Genomic DNA, 20,556 nt, shown 5'->3' on the forward strand with positions numbered 1-20,556 from the left:
TCGAGTCCAGGAGTGCCCTCTTCTGATGTGTCCCCAAGCCCAGGCAGAGCCCTAGGTGGAGATGAGCAGCTTACACATATGCCTGACTTTGGAGCGGGTTGCAGCTGAACCCCAGGAACAGGCAGAAAAAGCAGGAGCAAAACCAAAATGAACCTTAAATCATGCTGCAGCAGACAAGCAGGAAAAAATAGTTCTGTGGAAATCGTGACTTCCCTCAGCCTATTTCTGAGAGTGTCAATCTGTCTCATTGCTGGCGCTTCCTCAGGGACTCTCCACCTCAGTGCAAAGACTGAGACTTGCAAGACTCTTTGTTGCAAAGACTGGCTGAGCTCAGACAAGATGAAATTTACTGGGTCCCAGTATTTCACAGCAGCACTTGTCCAACCTGCAGTGCTCTCAGCCTCAGTTTGCAGGTAGAGAAATACTGCCAGCAAAGAGGGGGTTAGGAATACTGTAACCCCTGTACATTCTCCAACCAACTGCGACTGTCTCAGCTTCATGCGAGACGCCTGATCTAGCCACAACCATGACCGCAAGGTTGTGCCCATCTATGGTTCTGGCAAGAAACCAGCTTCTGTCAGTGTGTCAGGTCAGACACTAGCAGCACTGTAGAAAGTCATCTAGATACCTTCTTTTCCAGAACCAGCCAGAATAATACAAAGAGACCTTTCTCCAGAGACAGAAAGGAGATGAAGGTGGATTGCCTACACAATCCTGATGTGCTGCCCAACAGGTTTGGTCACAACACCCCTCTCTGCCCAAGGCAACTCTAGGCTGGGAATCCAGCTGAGGCAGATCAGCAATTTGTGGTTTGACCCTTTACCCACAAGCTCGCAAACCACAATACTTTCTTTATTTTTTTAATAGAGATCATAAATTAGCTGTCCCAAACCTGCCTCCTCACCATGAGATCATACATTTGCTTTAATTAGGGTCAAAGCAAAAAGAAAAGAAAAAAAAAAATCAGAAGCCTCTCCCTCAAGCTTGCTAACAAAAACTAGAAAAGCAAACTACAAAATGCTTTTAAAAATGTTTTGTTTTGGATGCAGCTCCACCTTTTGGTGCAAACCTCTTTGCATCCACATCTGCATTCAAAAAGCAAGATCCTTCATCCAGCTAAACCTAAGCCAGGTAGGCAATTCTTGCAGTCTCTTCTTCAGGCCCCGATGCACATACTTCTTGGACTTGTACTGCTCACTCCATCAAGTCTGTTTATTTACAAGTAATCTTCCAATTATTGATGGCTTTTTTGCTTAATCTCAGCACCGCACAGAGTGCAACAGTCCTGACTTGTGAACTAAGAAAAGATGAGGGGAACCTTAGCATTTCCTATCAGAAATCTCCCCTATGGCTCTGTCTCTATGATAGAAACACCATCAGCAGCAACTTCACCTTCTCGTTCCCAGTGGTCTCAGCTGGGATTGATAGATTGCCTCTGCTACATTCTGGCCACCCGGTAGCACTACCCATGACAACAATTATGCATTAGCAGGGACTAAAGGAAGAGAGGCCCTGGCTCCTTTACCTGCTGCCAGAAAGGCTGGTTCTGTGCCAAAGACACTAGCTGAGAAACAACTTGTAGGCAGACTCCATGTCTGACCTTAAATAGGTTGCTGGGTCAAGATCTTTGCAGCACTGAGACTCCCAACTTCCCCCTGAAATCAGCATTAAAATGTGATCTACTCCTGTCATCAATGAGAGTAACAACTCTTCCTTTCTCTGCCTCATCTCTTTAGCCTGCAAATGCTCTGGGTGGCAGGACCGACTGCACCTGTTTGCACAGTAAGCAGCAAAGTGAAGTCCCTGCCTTGATTTGAAACTCTGGAATACAAAGCTGTCCAGCTGTCCACTACCTGGAGCCGCACCTGTGTTTACTACCAGGAACCAAACATTTGCTGCATTCCTCTGGAAAACACTGATAACTCCTACTTATTGTCAGGTTATCAGTCTCCCACCGCCACCCCAAAACAGGAATCAAACTGGAGAGGAAGGTGAAGCAGCCACAGTCATTTAAAACGGATCTTTACTGTACTGTCTTTTGCACATTAAACATGAGGTTACGGGCTATGACAACATGGAACAGTCACACAAACAGCACCAGAGAGAGGTGCGATTGGTTCTTTAACTGCATTTGTTTCTTTATTTGATTTAAGGTCAGATATTACCAAAGGGAGAGGCAACAAGCAGGGCAAGAGTTTTGGTTTTGATTTACTGGCACTGTAGAGCCCTGTTCGACACATGTAAACTTTTATGAGGGGTAGAGCCGGCTGGAGGGAGGTGGGGGAAATACTATGAACACAGCATGAATACTATGAACTACAACATTGATCTGCAATGTGACTCCCAACTCACCTAAGACACCAGTTTCTTGGCTGAAAACCTTGAAGCTCCACATTTGACTCTTATGAAGGGTGGTATTTGCACAGGGTGAAATCCATCTCTCTGAAGAGAGCCACAGATGGTTCCCTAAGCCTTCAAAGTTTGAATTTAGTGTCTCAGCTCAAACTGCTCCTCCATACAATGGGGGTGCAATGGAAGAGAACTGCATTCTCCACGCTGTAATCATCCAGGCAACAAAGCAGCATAGTGTTTGCTTTTATCATGTTTTGCACTTTATAAGCTGTGTTTCCAATAGAGCACAACACTGTTAAAAAAAAAACTCCTCCTTAATGAAATGCAGGGGATTCAGAACACCTCTCCCTATGTTTCTAAAGTTACTCTTATGATTCAGCCCATGCCTTGCTCCTCATCCAGCTCCTCCTGCTTTGTCCCAGTAGTATCATGTTAGATCACAGCCCCGTTGCTACAGCCTGCCCTTCCCATCCTGCTCAGCTGTTAACCTGCAGACTGGCCAAGAGACCTGCCTAGACTGCATTCTGCACCTGGACCAACACATGTATCCTCAGAGGCCCATGCTTTTCTGTTTGGATCCCAACAACTTCCAAACATACAAGTCTGCTTCCTGACCCACCTGCTCTGGCACTCTATCACTGCACACGCAGACCAATCTAATCACAGTCACAGGGGGGCACGGAGCTTGTGCAGCCTTTTTGCAAAAGGAACTTCCTCTCTGCTCCATCTCATGCCATTCCATCCCCACAGAGTTCCAAGGATGTGAATGAAAACAACTCTCTTCGTCTAGCTTGTGACACTGCCTGTTTTAAAAATGGAGATACAATAAATACAGCATTGCTCTGAAGCATATTGGACCAATGTAACATATACTGTCTATTCTGGGAAACAGAACTGGAAAAAAAAATTAATCCTTTTTCTCCTCTCTGGATGTTTCTAGAAATTTCAAGACGCTGTAGTCTAGAATTCAAAGGAGTAGAATTCAATAGGCATCTTTAAAAAATTATTATAAACAGCAAACAAACCCTTGGTTTCACAGATAACAAAAACACTCTGATCCCGTTAAAACAGATAATAGGCTCAACTCCTAAGTTTGGGTTTTTTCCTCCCAAAAGCACAGGTTTATCCTTGAAAGTGTCTCCTGGACAGAGCAACTTCAGCCTGTTTCTCCATGGTGCACGCTACTTCATTCCCTGAGATTCAGTGCATTTCAGTTAATTGTCTCTCAGGTGTTTTCCTCTTTACCCCTTCCTTTTTCTTTAAGAAAAAAAATTTCCTAGGAGAAGGTGAACACTACTTAAGCAGATGAGGACAGTGGAGGGGGCGTGGGGGCAGGAGAGAGAAAGAGAGAGGCTGAGCTGGATTTTCCCAGTGCCAAATTGCAACCTGGAGCAGAACCTCAGTCATTCCTTTTTATTTTTCATTTTTCTCTTCTCTGGTGTAATAGATAATAACACAGGGAGCATCAGGGATAATACGTTCGTAGGTGGCTGCTGGATTTTCAAATGGTTTCTTACCAACATGTTCTGTGTAGGCAGAGCAGAGACCTGACACTGAGAACTGAAAGCAGACGATGCACTCTTTTTACAGCTGGAAGCTTGCAGCGCGAAATCACTTCATGGGAAATCTTTATTAGTGAATCTTACAAGCGCAATCTCTCAAGAACGGAACTGAAGATGGCTTAGGCAGCTGTCCAAGAGTGTCAGCAGATGCTTTTGGTTTTGTTGCCCAGGTGTGTTGCTAGCCTCCCATTTTTTTCCTGGTTTGCTTCGACCTCCGGGACTTCAGAATAGTATAGTTTGCATACCACGTGTACTGTTCTGAGAGGAGAGGGACGTAAAACGCACGCAGCAGCTTTGAAGACCTGAAACCAGAAAGGAAAAACAAATCATCCTTAAAGCGCTCATTAGCCAGTGTGTTCAAAACAATACAAACGAGGCTTTGGGCTGGTGAGTCAGTGACATGAGGAATGCTAACAGTTCAGGCATATGAAGCCCAATCCCATTTTCTCCTTGTCGGTGTGAGCAAAGCTGGTTTGTGCCAGCATCACCAGTTTAAGAGCAGCAGCCTGCCCAGTACTTCAGCTTGCCCACTATCCAATTCCAGTAGGATCAAGGGGGAGAGAGGGCAAGAAGGTGTTGTAATTATTGAAAGAAACTTAGACTCTGGATATCACTGTCCAAAAAGCAGATAGTACAGCCCTGTGGGCCTTTGGTATCATACAGACAGGCAGGACTCCCGTTCCTCAGGGCATGCTATGAAGGTGAAAGATAGCAAGGCTGCATTTAGCTCCTGGCATCTCCTTTTTTCTATCCAATCTTTCTGGCCGCCTGTTCCTCCACGCATGCCTGAAGGGCAGACAGAAGCTTTGATGGGCGCTGCCATTTTGAAGTTTTGTTCTTGTACTGAACTTCTGTTGAGGGTATTGAATTAAAGAGGGATGGACGGCTCTAAAGCCTACAAGGCAGTTTGCTGCAGGCTGTCAGCATTCACTCCGTGCCCTGCTAGTGCTGAGAGCTGGCATTTCACAGCACTTTGCAACAATTGGACCAATGGAGTACTCGGGCATGGAGGGTTTAATGGCTGCATCAAATTAGTACCTTTTGTTGGGTTGCTAATTGCTGGAGCTGTGCTAGCTGAGTACATTTTAAATGCATGTATTCTCTTACTGAGCAAACTAATAGTAAAATCCAGGTCTAAACATGAAGCGGACAAATATAATGTCCTGCAGCAGCAGCACTGAACCTCGCTAGAAGCTTCAAGAATTTGAGCAACTTCTTGAAATTAGGGGTGGGGCAGAGTCTTGCTTCCTTATCATTAAACCTTCTCTCTCTTTAAGATCAACTTGTTGGTAAACTATCAACCCTTGACAGACATAAGTCTAACTCCATCCACATAAAGCTTGGAAAAGCAGCAACAGCACTCAAATTTGATTTGCAGCATGCTAAGTGGTCAGGGATGGTACACAGATCCAGCGCATACTTGCTGGTCACTGAAATTCACACAGCTTTGCTGGTAACACAGCCAAGGTTCTGGACATCCAATTCAAGTCACTTTTTCAGAAGAAAGAAGAATTGTGTTTTGTTTGCTTATTGTAAGGCAGCACTGGATATCTTTCAAAAATGCAGTCTAAAAAACAATGGCAGGAACTGCCACTGTGAATGACATCTCCTCAGAGGCTCCCAGGGTTCTTAGACAGCCTTACTGTAATTCATCTGAGAACAAGCAGCTCCTGATCTCCTGCAACTTGGAGTAAAGGACCATCCAGGAAAAGACTGGTGATATCGACTTGCATTGGCATAGCACCACTCAGCAGCAGGGTCCTGTTACATAATATGCCATACAAGCACAAAGCAAGGCATTTTTCAGTTGAAATATTCCCTCTTTAGACAGACAAAGTGACAGACAAAGCAGTATTCTTCCCACACTGGAGAGGGGAAACTGAGGCAGAAAGTATTGTCTACCCTCAGAGAGACTGAGCAAGTCTGAATTCCTAAAATTTACAAGTCCCACTTCTAACTGTGAGACTGCTTCCTTTCAACATCCAGCATCTTGTAAGCCTGCTTTTTGCCAAGCGCTCAGCTTGTGCTTTAGGATATAAAAATGCTGATTGCTTTACTTCAAAAAACAAAAAGCTCAGTGATAATACTTAGGCCCTTTACAAATTGTAAAGCACCCAGCAAAGTTCCTAAATAAAAGAATCACTGGAAATGGTCGCCCTTTGTGAATTCCTGAGGTGCTGGAATCGGGAACATGTTCAAAGCAGAATCTCTTAGCAGCAAATAACTAGGCAGAAGATGGTAATTTTGGTGTATTCTGAACAAGGAACATTTTCTGCAGCTGTCATTTCCTTGCGCCTGGAAATTGGAAGTCAGCCCTCCCTCCAGTCACTAGAAGCAAAGGCATCCCTTTGAAAACAAGTGCTTGATCTTCCTCCTCCATCTCTTGTGGCTAATGAACATCATGTCATTGCTGAACTTATTCTGGCATCTCCTCCTCTGAGCCTGACAACCCACTATTTCTACCATGGCTGCTCTCTGCGAATGGTGTGGTTTCACTTGAATTCCCTTTAGCAAAGAAAAAGAAAAGACAGACAGACAAGAAAAAGCAACTGTGTTCAAGCTGCTTGGGATGCTGTTTAAAACAAGGAAAATGAAAAATAAGGTAGAGTGTACCAGCTTGCTGCTACATTGTAAGAAAGGGACAGAAACTAGCACAATTCCCCAGAGCTCAGGGTGTATGCTTGGGTTAAGATGAAGTAATTTGTTGAATTAGCCTTGTGCAGTTTAGCTCAGGGACAGAGAGGAAGGCAGCACCTTCAGCTGATGGCCGAGGTCCCGAGGATACAGTCTGTAGCACTGAAAAGGCTTTCAGTCGCTCAGTCCAGACATAGAGCTGACAGCAGTCAGACAACAGTGCCCAGTTCACATCCTCCCCTTGACCTGGATGCATATACATACTGACAGCCCGCCCAGGCCAGCACTGTACAATGCAGTGGGCACCCAGGAATGGTGGGTCTGATTGCTGGAGCAACAGAACTAAGCGCCTGTGTTTACCTTCAGTGCTGGTGTCTCTCACAGCTCTGCAGAAACACTGCTATCCTGTCTGTACTTCCTCTTCTTCATACCTTTTGTGAGAAACACTCCCTATACCTTGTACTTGTTGATATTCTGAAATATAGGCCCAACGCAGCTCGCGTGGTTCTGCTCACATGGTCTTTATGGCCAGAATGTGCAGGATTCAGCTTTGATTTCTAGAACAAAAGGATATCCCAGGAGCTGGTAGTAGCAAAAACCTCCTCCCAGATGAGCCAGCTCAGTGTAACCATCCTGGGTTTGCAGACAGCCTGAAACAACAAGTCTGAGCAATGAAGACTCTCCACATGCTCTTAACTTTGCTGGCAATTCAGCCCTTATTAGCAGCAGTTTAAATGTCAGTGTTCGCTGTTTCAGTTTATATCAGCAGTGAAACAGGAGGACAAAATACTGTTGGTAAAAAGATCAAAAAAGGAGAGGCAGGAATGACTGATGGAAAAAAATATCGAGGGTGGAAAATGACGAGAAATGCAGAGCAGAAAGATAGCTGCTCTGCCCACCAGTGGATGTCATACATAATGCCAAGGCACTCATGACAAATAACAATACAGTGAATTGGTGCATAAAGGCCACAGCTGCTCAACATTCCTGTACTCCTCCCCCAAAACAAGAAGTACATGCTCCAAGAATGGAGAACTGTAAATCTCATTTAGCCAGAAGAGACCCCAAAAGCAAAGTTCACCCTGCACTTCAAGGTGAAATGATGTATTACTCAAACTGTCAAGTCCACAAGGAGTCCTTGGTTTCCACCCGGTGTTAGCTAGTCAGGCTGCTGGTGCTGTAGCAAAATGACTCTTCACTAACAAGACTTACAAAGGTGAAAAGGGAACAGTTTACGTGGGTTCCAATTACCCAGTCTAAGGACACAGGTTAAAAAAAAAGGCAACAGAAAATAAAAGAGGTATCTTAAAAATAATCACGTTTATGTGCTCAGAGAATCACATCTCAGATATAAAAACGTGAAACCCTGAATATGGCATGGTAAACAGCAGCACCAACATATCTGCTCCAGAGCTATAAGGTCAGCCTTTCTATTTGTTCAGCAGCAACTTTCTCACTGTAAAGAAACTCAGACTGGACACAAAGCACAAGGCTGCTCTCTCTGCTGCCAGTAACTACACAGTAGCAAAGCCCTGGATGCCTGCTCTCATCAGCAGCCATAAGAGAACCATGGCTGCTGATGCACCTACAGCTCAGGAAGTCATGATAGAGCTTTAAATTCAGACAGGGAACCTTTACCTCCTGTCACCTCGCTTCATCAGGCTCAGCAACCTCAGACAACAGATGGCACATGGAAGGGGTTGGGATGACAGATGACAGTGAATATATATAAAGTTCTATTTCCATTTGCTTCTAAATTTGTCCCCCAGAGACTGTGAGTGTGTGTAGCCTTAATCAGCATACAGCTCCCAAGCAGCATGTTGGTAGCAAGATCAAGGCCACAATCACTCCAAGCTGGGTAGCCAAGGGTCTAGTGTGATGCTACTGCAACGCTGATGCAGCCAGGCTCTTTCAGTGGTGGGCTCCAGGCTGGAGCCAGGCAAGAGGCAAATTCTGCCTAGTTCTCGCTATGCTCCAGACATGGGAGGTATTGCACATTCCGGGGTGGGGCTAAATTGTCTTCCAGTTTTTTGGTTTCTAGGGGAGCAACTACTGCAGCACCCAGAGCATCTCCCAGTTAAGATAGAGGTGCATAGCTACCAGCATGCCCAGCAGAGCTGGGACCACAGTGCCGTTTGGTGCTAAGAGTACTTCTGTAAATTACCTATTGGACTTCAGGAGAAAGCAACTCAACAGTCCTGTTCTACTAATGCCAGTGGAGGCTCTTCTGGAATGGAAGCAAGGACTGCTAAGTGAAGATGTTCAAAATCCCCCCTCCCAAGCTCACAGAGTGACATGGAACGGAAGCAGTTTAATACATGTAGTGGTGGGAGATTCTTCCTAATTGCATCTTGTAACCTGAATTTCTTACCCCAGTGACAGCAGAATTCAGAAAGAAGCATGAGAAGGAAGAAGAGAAGGGAACAGCAGAAAGAAGAGGTAGGAGGAAGTTGAATCTCTGCCACATGGGCAGGACCTAGTACCTTCTAGCTACGGGCGCACACAGGAAGCTCACGATCAAAGCTCTCTAAAAACCTATTAACTTTTGCACTTCCTCTAGGTGTTAAATTTTGTACCGACCATGCACCTAAGAAGTAATTTAGCTACTTGTAAAACAAAAGTAGGGAAAAACATTTCATATAACATGGAAGAAAGCACCGCTAAAGAGAATGAGACAGTCTCTTATCAAACCAGGGTAATGATATGCTAGAACAAGGTGACCGAATCATTAATTTTGCACTAAGAATATTTTTTTTGATGGAAAACCCAAGCGTTTGGAGCAAGCAGACGGCTCAGCCTAAAGAGCTGGAAAATATGTGCTCCTCAGTGGGGAGCTGTAATATATTTCCCCTTTTCTGTGCCAGATTTGGAGTGCTCAGCCAATATAGAATTAAATGGACCTGGACAAAGCAGCTTCCTGAGGAGCATAATTAGCTGGTGGCTTGGAGTACTCTCTAATTCAATTAGCAGCACCATTTATCAGAGCCAGCTGAGATTTACATTTGCACTTGCTGACGTCAATGTGAGACTCGCAGTGAGTCCCAGAAGCCTCCAGTTCAGCAGGAGTGAATTGAACTGCTGGGGTCATTTATTTTCAAAGAACAAGAGCTGGAGTTTGGTTTTGGGTGGGGAGGTGTCTGATGGTTTTTTTTCCCCCAAATGCTCCTTGCTCTGCAGCCACTGAGCTGCAGACCTGAAATCTACACTAGCAGCTTCCTTCACAGCTCCGTTCAAAGTGACACTTCTGTTCCTCCTTCCCTTTTATAAAAAAAGCTGCATTTTCATGGTGTTTTTACACTTACTTCATAGGTAGCAGGGGACATTTCCAAATCATTGTGTGGAAGCAGGTGCCGGATTTGAGAGATGCGTCATTCTGCTGAGCTGGGGAGGGGGGAAGGTACATGCTCAGAAACGCGAGCAGCCTGGATTATTATAGGAGTCCTTGATGCATCTTCACTGACTACCCACAGACCTGTGTGTCTGACCCTGGGAAGAACTCTCCCCACAGATCTACTAGCTCTGGGATCCTTTCAGCTTACCGATTTCTAGTACCTAACATGCTGTTACAACTGCGTAACTGCTGCTCTCCTGCAGCTAAACTCCTCAGAATGACCAATTTCTCAACTCTAAGAGAGACAGCACTGCCTAGATTTGTTGTCTCCAATTAAAACGAAACAAAAACACAGAAGTGTTTTTGCTGGGATTTCCATACCTTCTCCACTATCAGGCCTGCCAACAACTTTCCGGACTATAAAAATACTTGTTGCATCCCTGAAACAGTCTCAGGGCATCACTGATGCCCTCAGAGAACCTTCCAACTGGACAGAGCAGCGACTCTCAGTGTCCTCCCTCTGAGGTTCTGCAGTGCCCGCTCTAGAAGCCTTGGTACTCTACAGATCGGGTAAGGACAGAAGCAAGCAAAGCAAGGGCTGACTAGCAGCAAGAGACTGCTGCAGCCACAGACAGAAAGACACACCAGTAGTACCTGCTTTGCAAACGAGGTTTTCCAAACTCAACAAAAGGACAATAGCTAATGCCTGGGTCTGCAGGGTGAGACAGACCCTTGCATCTCATTCAGTTGCTAGGCAGATTTGCAATTGCCTCTACCTAACCCATCTGTCAGCTGCCAATCTACCACAAAACTTGTGTCATTTCCTCTTTTGACAATTGCTTGAGCCCCATTATTTTATGCAAGTTACAACTCAGTCACACTCAGAGAAAAAAAACAAAGCAAACAACGCTGCCTTATTTTAGAAGTGCTATGACGCATTCAGAGCAAGGAGCTCAACAGACTGATTTTGAACATTTGCCATGGGAAACCTTTATATGGATGTTGCAGCAAAATTCCAATACTCAGATGCAAAACAATGGAAAGGTATTTACCTGCCACTGCTATTATGAAATTGAAGCGCCTCACTCTTTCATTCATTGCCAACAAACTCCTGGAGATAACTGTGGAGCTAACAAACTTTTGGTCCAAATGGAAAACTGCAACACAGGGAGGCTTTGAGAGACCTGGGACAGAGTCATGGGAGCACCAAGTTTCAGCTGAGCCCCTTAATCACTCATCCACCCTACCCCTTCTCCAAGGGCCAAATTACAGAAAGAAATTAAAGATGTATGACAAAAAATTATGAAGCAGGCAATCCAAAAAGAGCCTTTCTGAAATTTCTGTTGCTCATGCTGTTGTGGACATGCTGGCAAAAGAGGCCTTGATCTTGTCTGTAGTATCCAATTTTAAATGTGATACCTTAAATGACACACTGGATAAAAACAGGGCAGATCAGACCTTGCATGGTTTGTTCTTTCTGCTCTTCACTGTACCATGAGTTGTCTTGGGAAGCTGTGCCCACCGCTACACATTTGCCCTGCTAGGCAGGCCATGGTTTCTGGCTTACTGTTCTTCAGGGGGAAGAGACAATCTGTCAGACAAGCAGGACGACAAGATGGGGAGACACTGCTGGTTCTCTCATCCCTCAGCGTCAGTGACACCCCCCAGGTAAGCACATGCCTTTCCAGCCCTTCACCAGCACTGTGCACTCAGCTGCCCCACCTGCAGACTGCTAAAGGTCTGCTGAAGGGACAGCGCCCAGCGCTCCAAACTGCGGGAGCTCTGGAGGTACTAACAGCAGGGATAGAAATCAGACCTGCTGCTATGGCAACCTGGCCTCCTCCACTGGTGAAGGCACCACACCTCCCCTCTGCTCCAGCTGTGAGGCGTTGATAAGGAACAGCATGGAGAATTTCCATGCAGCACAAGAACAGGAGCAGAAGAGGCTGACAGGCGACACCAGCAGGACTAATGATCTGACTGCCTGATCTCCTCTTGGGAGATGCTCTGCAAACCCTCTTCTATTCCAGTCTCCCACTAATGCAACAGCATCTTTTGTTAAGGAGGACACAGCAGCCAGAAAGATCCCCTTCCCTCCCCACCACCTTTAGATGATCTGTTCTAAGGTCTTCGTGATTGCTTAGCCAGGGAGCATGCTCCCCTTTCCCCACCCTCAGTATTCTCCCTTTACATCTCATCGTTACCACGGTCAGTATGCTCTGAAGTTTCAGAATCTCTCTGTGACTCCCACCTTCTCGCAACAGCCTGCTGCCCCGTGGCGAGATGCTACCTTTGCTACAACAAGCCAAGCCATTACTTCCACTGGTAACAGCCACACGCACTCTCCCTTCACAAGCCAGACATGAAGGACCACACACAGAAATCGACATCCCTGTACTGAGTACGTTACCAGAGTTTGGCTGCAGGCTTGCAGAGATACTCAGCCAACAAGAAACATACAGCTTGGGAATCTAGCTGGAGTTTAGATCATCTACATGCAACACGCAGTATCATATATCAAATCAAAATGATTGCACAGGTTTTCACTGCCAGCCTTGGGAGTAAGTTACCAGCCTCAGTCTGGCAGGCAGCACATCTCCCCAGAAGCACAGAGCTGCAACACCACATCTACCTATGTATTCAGCCAAATTCCTGAGAAGCCAGCCAGATATTTATGCTTGGCAGGATTCAGGGGTTTAGCTGTAAATAGGGAAATTCCTTAATCCTATCTAATTTCCCCTAATAAGAAGGAGGGGGAAAAAAAGAAGAAAGAAAAATGTCAGAGTGACTCAAACAGAAACAGCATTAAAGCAGTGAAGGGTGACAAGGACTCAGCTCAGTACTGAGCTATGCTTTTGGTTCTAGCTCAACTCCTTGCACTGATTCCAGCCAACATTGCAGGCTGCAGCAGGGTCAGGATTGAGATGGTATCAGATGTACACGCACCTTACAGGAAAAATCCCCAGCTGAGTTAGGAATGAACAAAAAAGCCTGGGTGAAAGTGGAGGATTCAAAACAATTGCCTCCATCCACTGTAGGTAAGGCCTACAGTTGCAGACTCAACTCTCTCCCCACAAAAGGCGCAGATACGCTGTGCTGTTGCTTCCAGAGAGATGCTGGTTTGCATTCAGCAGGGCACAGCCTCTAAGGGGATACGAAACGGGTTCAGAAGAGAGAGCAGTGGTATGTCTCTCACGAGCTTTAATCAAAAGCTCAGAGGCTATGGGTGGGGGCTGAAAGTGCAATAATCCAAAAAACCCCATGAGACAGACCAACTCCTTCTCTACCAAACATCAGCTAAGCACAGGAAAAATGAGCAAAAGTGGAAAGAAGCAATGGAGAATCCAGGACATTCTGGAGAATGTCTGTGAGATGTACAGCCATACCAGCCATACCTGCTTTCATTAGGCAGGCTAGCATCTCCACAGCAGACAGTTGCTACCTCTGAAAGCAACCCTAGCAAATTACATCCCCATGGTTAACCTAAGATGTCTTAAAAGCTCATTTGGACCTGACTCAGTGCCTCTGATTGACTTCAGAGGACTTTAGATCAGGTCCAAACAATCAAAGCTTGGCTGTTCAGGAGAGGATAGCAAGATAAACCAGCTTTAAAAAACACGTGAATGTGTCTTCAAAGCAGAAATGCACATCCAGGGGTACATGCTCTGCACAAGGAGTCCTTTGCAAAACACTCTTACGCAGATGCTTCTGTTGCCTCATTAAGAAGACTCATGGGCCATCTCATTCTCCCTTCCTAAAGTCCTGCCTGAATGTAACAGCAGGTCTCTTGGAAAACATAGTTAATGACAAACCTTGCCAAGAAAACTTGTTTGTGTCAGCAAGCTGGGAACATTAGAGCACTCCTGGGAGTTGCTCTAACATTATCGCTCTTTCTCACTGTTCAACTGCTTTTACCAGCCCTCCTCCCTGGAGGGTCCTGTTTCTAGGAAGTAATAAGGTCTCACACAGAAAACAGGAGGACACTGAACTCTGTGTTAGTTTTTTTACAGAGATTTTTCCAGTCAGCCTCTCTGTCCTGTTACAACAGCTACATGACCAGAGCTTTAAATGGCTAAATAACCATCCCCTTACAGCTGCAGGTTTCTGTATTTACAGGAATGTATTAACAACATTCCCAGTTTGACAACCCTGATTCCACCCCGTTAGCCTGGAGCAGAGCAATTTCAATCTCTGCTTCTCACAGAAATTCCTGTTCAGACACACAAGCAAGTTGTTCAGTGAGCAGTCGAACTAATGAAGAATGGATTCTAACAGAGGTCTCTCCCATGGATACTCTGACGCCTAATAAAGGTGTGACCTTGCTGACTTTTCACTCGATGAGACTGACTCCTCTCTCTGCCAGCTTTCATAGAATTTGCAAGAGCTCATGCTCTTTGAGACTGACTTACACCTGTCTTCAATTTGGCTGAAACAAGACAGCAGATTCAAAAATCTGTTGGGAGGAGATGACATACACCTCATTTCTTTAGAAAGCAAAACAAAAAACATTACTTCAGCAAGAAGTGCACAGGGAGGATTCTTTTTAAAAATAATCCTTCTCACCACCCTTCTCAGATAACTTCACCCTCTAAAGCAACCAAGGTCATAAATATTGCAAGTACAAGTTTGACAAAGGTTCCACTGTAGCCAGCAAGCTGGCTTTACTGGAAACTGGATTTCAAGCTGGTGTTTGCCAATGTATCTTTCCTCCCCGTACATAGCTACTTTTGCAAGTGGGTAATTGAACAGAATTAGTTCACAGACCTACCAGCCTTTTTCCCCTCCCTCTCAAATGTGTAAAACATACCTGGAAGCATCTAGGAATGGCTTGTAGGCAATGGTTACCCACTCTTCTTTGTTGGAGGAATATCTTGGCTCCCTTGGGGTTTCAGCTGCTGTATCCAAGTCCACCAGATAGTGGCATTTGGAAATGTCAATCTGCAGAAAGACAGACATTCTTGTGGTTTACTTCCCGTAGGCTTCTGGTTGTATGTGTTCATTTATACAGACTGTTACTTATCAATGAGAAGTGGGTTAAGTTTCTAGCAACAGATTAAATGCTTCATGCAGGATACATGGTAAAATATTCTGAATGTTTTCAAGTAAAACCTTTATGGGGCAATACAAGCTACAACTACTACTCTGGTCATAGGAGGAGTCCTGGGGTCCCTCTCTGAGGAAGTATCACTGCCAGCTCTCCTACTGAAGAACTGTCAAGTCACAGAGGGGAATTTGAGGCAGCAGCACCAATTCTGTTGATGTTTTTCCTGCTGGTTGTCTAACTAGCTATTAAAGACTTCTTACAATGCTGACTCCACAAGCTCCCCAGGCAAAAGACTTCACTATCTTTATTGTTAGAAAAGTTTCCTCATGTCTACACTGAATCTTTTTCTGTCTCAGTTCACGCCTATTCCTATTTGTTTTACATCATGAACAAGGAAAACATCATTTTCTTTGTGATAGTTTTTACGTACTAGAGTTCTGTTATATGAAGACGGCTCTTGTCTTCTCTACAATCCTATTTTACTCTGTAGTCTTGTTTTCTACCCCTTTGATCATTCTTGTGGGTCTTCAGTTAGTCACATCTATCCTGATTGCATTGCCCAAATCAAGATGTAGCACTTTAATGAAGGACTTTCTAATGCAAAGCAGCAAAGCAACAGTTGCACAACATGCTCCTGTGCATAAAACCCTCTATGTGGCTCATCTCTTTATACAGCAGCATGGCAATACTAAGTTATATTCATCCAGTGATTTGTTGCACCCCTGGATCCTTTCCTGAAGGACTTGTGCCTAACTGGCTGGTCTTCAACCTACATGTATTCACGTAGTTATTTCTGTCTAGTGCACTGTCCATACTAAATTTCATCCTTTTTTTTTTTTTTCCAGATCCTTTCTCCAATTTGTCAAAATCGCTTTGAATTCTAATTACATACTTTCTCCCACATCATTTGTTATTTAATAAGCCTATTGCCTATTCCTCCTCCCCCCCTGCAAATCATTGATAAAAACTCTGAAAAGGACAGACCTTTGCAGTTTCCAGTACATCCTCTCATTTTGAGTGATCTATGGATAACTACTCCCATCACTACTGTAACAGCAATGCATGAATTCTGCTCCAAAGTGCATGCACAACAGTGAGAAGGGTACCGTATGTCAAGGGACATCCAGAGAAATATTTCTGTAGACCAGAGGAATACTAAGTATGGATGCTGGGAAGTGTACCAACTCAGCACTCGTTTATCATGATCATGAACTGTTTGTAATGTATAAACTTCTGAAGACACTGCCAATTAACATCTTCTATAGGTGCTGCCCTGGCCCTAAAGAATGTACAGTCAAGTTCACACAATAAAGGCTTGACCCACTGCCCAAAAAGACAACAAAGTACATGCTATATCAGGCTGAGAGGAGCCAGTGCCTCACACTCCCCTGTTTATCCTCCTGTAAGAAACAGTGCCATCTGCCAACTTTCTGCAAAAGAAACCCCCTCACTCACCTAATTTTTCATGCTTTTTTTGGAAGTGCTTTTACAATCAGTTGCACACAATTCCAGCACATTTGGCTCAGAACACATACAGACCAATACGCATTACCCACAAGGGTCACGCAAGCTCCACAACCTGTTAACTCTGCAAGCCTCATGGTCTTGTCATCTCATGGCAGGGCTTAAGCAGAATTATGGAAAACAGTAAGTAGTTCTGGTAGAGTAAGCTTGTTTTCTGGCACAAGTTATGGCAGGGTTTGTGCATGAATAACCTGTCCTGTAGCACTGATGACCCTCGCTGCCTCACTCGCAGCAGATGGACATCACATTGCACCTCACAGACCATATGGAGTTGGTATCAGCACAGGCATGCCTTTATCAGCTGCCTATGACGCAAGTAACTGCTCTGCCCTGACCAAAATGTTTGGTGACACCCTCCCAAATTATGAAAATGCATTCGAGGAAGCAACATCACAGAAATGAATTATGTGCGTGACCTCCCAGTTAAATGAGCTGCAGGCAACGTCCTCGGGAGACTTGCGTTATGCAACCTTCTCCTTCCTGCTGGGGAGAGTGCTCTTGGATATGAACAGGCTGTACTATTCATTTATACGAACACCCTGTGTCCTTTCTGGCTAACAGCCCCTACCTCCTGCCCTCTTCTCCCCACTCCTCACAGGTACCCCTACAGACGTGCACGTGAGCTGCTGAGGAATAAAAATTCTGCCAAGACAAATGCGAACTGTCCGCTTCAAAGACTTGAGTTCCTACAAGGACAAATTTCCTTTTAATAATAACCATCAGATGCGAGATAAGTTTCATACAACGTAGCCCAACAAGAGGCTACATCATGTAGAAACTTCTGCATTGAGCATAAGAGATGTAGAGGAGAGGACAGGTTACAAATAAGGGCTGATGTCCTCCTGTTGAAGATTTAATTGTCTTTAAGTGACCTAAGTCATATTTTCAAAAGTGAAATAATCCCAAGCCTAAGGCCATGTTTAAATTGTACCAGGGTAGCTATATCATTACAATACATCAGAAAAATGAGCCCCTCGTGGATGCAGTGTATAGCAGCAAGGCTGAGCTTTTGCTGGCATAACGATTTTCAGCCACTGGAGCAAAGCAAGCTCTACCAGTTATTGCCTCTCTACTTGGGTATTTTGCTGACATTAGGTTTTGTCAGCCAAGGGTCACACTTTCTCACATCTGGCACTGGCTGAGGTTTCTGGCAAAAGCATGCAGTAGTGACCTGAGAGGCACTAGAAGTCAACAGGACTGACGCCTGCAACTATCTTATGCTCTTGTGCCACTTCCAATCAAATTAATGTCAAAGTTCTGTCTCCAGTATTTCCTTCTGCGAACTGAGAACGCACAGAATTCTTGGAGGCTTTTTCTGGCTCTGCTGGTCCACAAGCTGCCCTTGTGGCACTCCAGTATTCCCAACTGCCGAAGGGGACTAACGATTCCCACTTCTGCCTCCAATATGTTATTAAGCATTGTACATTAAAATGTAGTACAGTATTTTGAAATTTCTGAGAAAAGACACCAGTGAAGTACAGCACATCCTAGTACTTACTGGTGGTTTCCTTCATTAATGTAAATATTTTGATCTGGGAGACATCAGGGAACTAAAATACATGTATTTATGTATAAAACAGCTACATCACCAGAGTCTTTCCTCAGGTTAAGTGGAACAGAAGACAAGACATAACTTCTGATCAATAAATATTTGCAAATTGTAGCATGAGTCTCATTAGTTGTGCAGGTGTTTCACCCAGGTGGAATACAAGGGTGAAAGGAAAGAAACTTGACATGGGAACTTAGGAAAAATACTGAGTTTTCAACTGTGGTATCTCAGTTTACAGCTGCCACCAATCCCTGCATCCAGCAGGACAGCGTTATCAGAGTGGCGGGCCACTTTGTACCATCTAATCCTAGCCCTATTAGATCAGCAAACACCAAGGAAACTGGCAAGCAAATAAAAGGTCCAGCCAGCTCCTCCCAAACACCCTGCTGCTGCCAAGCCTGTGTTTGAACTCCCAACTGCATGAACAGGAGGAGGACAGGTGCATGCTTCTAACACGCTTCCTTCCCACTCCCAGGCGTAAACAAGGACTCCTTCCACTGGGCAATCCACTACACTTTCAGGAAAGAAATTCATGAGGAGACTAAGTGACCTGTAAGGAAATTTTTGTGCTAAGCTAAGAACTTCCATCATGCGTCTTGGTGTAAACTGGTTAGAAGTTTTTTTCTGAAGACAGCAAGAAAAACAAATCATTGTGCTGAATTATTTTCTGGAAACAGGCTCCATGGCCCCAGCATCACACAGCATCATAACCAGATCCTGTCAACAGTGCACACAAAAAAATTGTCTCTCAGCTGGTGACACAAACTCTTGGTCCTTGTTTGTCCCTCAGGGGCTCTGAACAGAATGTAGATTGCAATCTCACCTTTTTCATGCACAAGCTTTTCAAGGCAGGCTACAAGGGAGTTCTTGCAAGGTCAGATCACCACTGACCTTTGTAAAATGACACACCCCTCCAGATTTCTTTTTTTTTTTTTTGCAGTCAGGGCAACAGAGGCTGGAAGGGAAAGCCTAAGGACCCTATCAGGAGGAGGACTCGCATTAATAAGTTACACGCCTGATGGAAGGAACATCATCAAGTTTGGGGAGCCACAAGTCCTGATCCATTTGGTTTCACTGACTTTTACACAGAGGGCCCCATGACCTTCATGAAAGATCTGTATGCACTCCTTAGGAGGCCAGCTCTCCCAAGTGGCAGTTTTCCCTTTAATTAACAATGGCAGAACACAACATACACAGTTGTGTCTTGTTGATTGCACAACAGTGTGCGCATCTCATCAAGTCAGAAAAAAAGGTAATGTGTGATGACCAGGTGTTTCAACAAGGAAACAAATTTCCTTACAGTCACTGCATAAGTTTGCCACATTGAAAAGGTGAAGAAAAAGGCAGGGCAGCTATAGCTGCAATAGTCCAATGAAAAGCTAAGGCCCCTTAAGCCAGGTTTGCAAAGGCCAGGATGACTATGTCTTATTCTTACTCCCTCAAACGCTCCCTTGAGGTATCCCACATTTCAGTTTGTTCTCCCACAAAATTTTATTGCAAACTTCCTTGGACATGCTTGAATTCACTTTTCTGAAGCACCTTTGGGGTTTACTGTAACAATTTAGGCTGAAAACAATTTAATTAGGTGGATACCAGATGGCTCCCTGGCATCACAACTGAGTGGCAAATGAAATTACACCACGGGAAACTCAGCTGAGGAGAACGTTGAATCCACTTCTTGCACTGTATGAAAAGAACATTCCAGGCCCTGAGAGAGGCTCTGGCTCATTAGCAAAAAGACTCCCAAACCACTAACCAAGTTTTTCTGTAAGCGATGTAGAATCATTCGGAGAAAGACAAGTTACTGCCTCAAGCACTAAGACTGATCTCACCCATAAAAGGGCTGGCACTTCCAATGCATATGAATTATCCACCAGGTGAAACACAGATGTCCCTTCCACTATTCCAAGTAGAGCACAGTGCATTCTTACAAGTTACACTGAAGCTAAGGGTAATAATCATCCTAGTCAGAGGCCCAGCACAGCACCTATGCATTTATTTCAGGATTTACCCAAGACTTCAGTGGTGTACAGACCTTGAAATGTTTCTTTGTAGAAAGAAGACATTCTTAGTGAATGGAGCTTCAAGGAATTTCTAAATTACATCCTATCCTCTTCTGTTCTCCTTTCCTTTTCCTCCTCCCACTCCTTTTTTATTTGATGCAACCGCTACGCTAAGTGGTAGAGAACTACATTTGATCACATCCTGAGTAACAGGAGTGGGCACAGCATAGTACACAGATGGAGCTAAGGGCGCAGCCTGCTGCTGTACTGCTGCAGCCACGTGTCTCCCATCGGTGTCTGGATAGATGTTAGCCTGGCCGCACAGAGCACAACAGGAGCTTGTCTGGTTTACCACAGATAAAGTTCAACTGTTCTGAGCAAAACCAGAGATGTTTCACTGATCACTCAAATGCATATTTCAAAAATGAGACCAAGCTTCAGGTGGTTCCTATGGTTCAAAGCAGAGCTAAAGGGAATTGGAAAAGAAGTGAAAATAAAGTCGTTAAAAAAACTTCCTCTGAAGTTAGGAGTTTTTAACAGTTTCAGCTTTTAGGCCT

At 44.7% G+C, this 20,556-nt stretch overlaps 1 protein-coding gene across 2 annotated transcripts in view; it reads right to left on the bottom strand.

Annotated features, from left to right (window-relative positions):
• Window positions 1-3,846: 3,846 nt before the first annotated feature.
• The window catches only part of ALG9 (ALG9 alpha-1,2-mannosyltransferase), a 34,600-nt gene continuing 17,890 nt past the window's right edge, over window positions 3,847-20,556 (bottom strand). For both annotated transcript variants that reach the window (XM_082330665.1, XM_082330664.1), the window contains exons 14-15: window positions 14,687-14,817; window positions 3,847-4,216 (exon numbers count right to left, since the gene is read on the bottom strand). In XM_082330665.1, the coding sequence (XP_082186791.1) occupies window positions 4,093-4,216; window positions 14,687-14,817 (255 nt within the window). In that variant the 3' untranslated portion in view covers window positions 3,847-4,092. The remainder of the gene's footprint in view (window positions 4,217-14,686; window positions 14,818-20,556) is intronic.

Source organism: Platalea leucorodia (assembly GCF_965183815.1).
Source record: "Platalea leucorodia genome assembly, chromosome: 20".
In the NCBI taxonomy this organism is placed as follows: Eukaryota; Metazoa; Chordata; class Aves; order Pelecaniformes; family Threskiornithidae; genus Platalea; species Platalea leucorodia.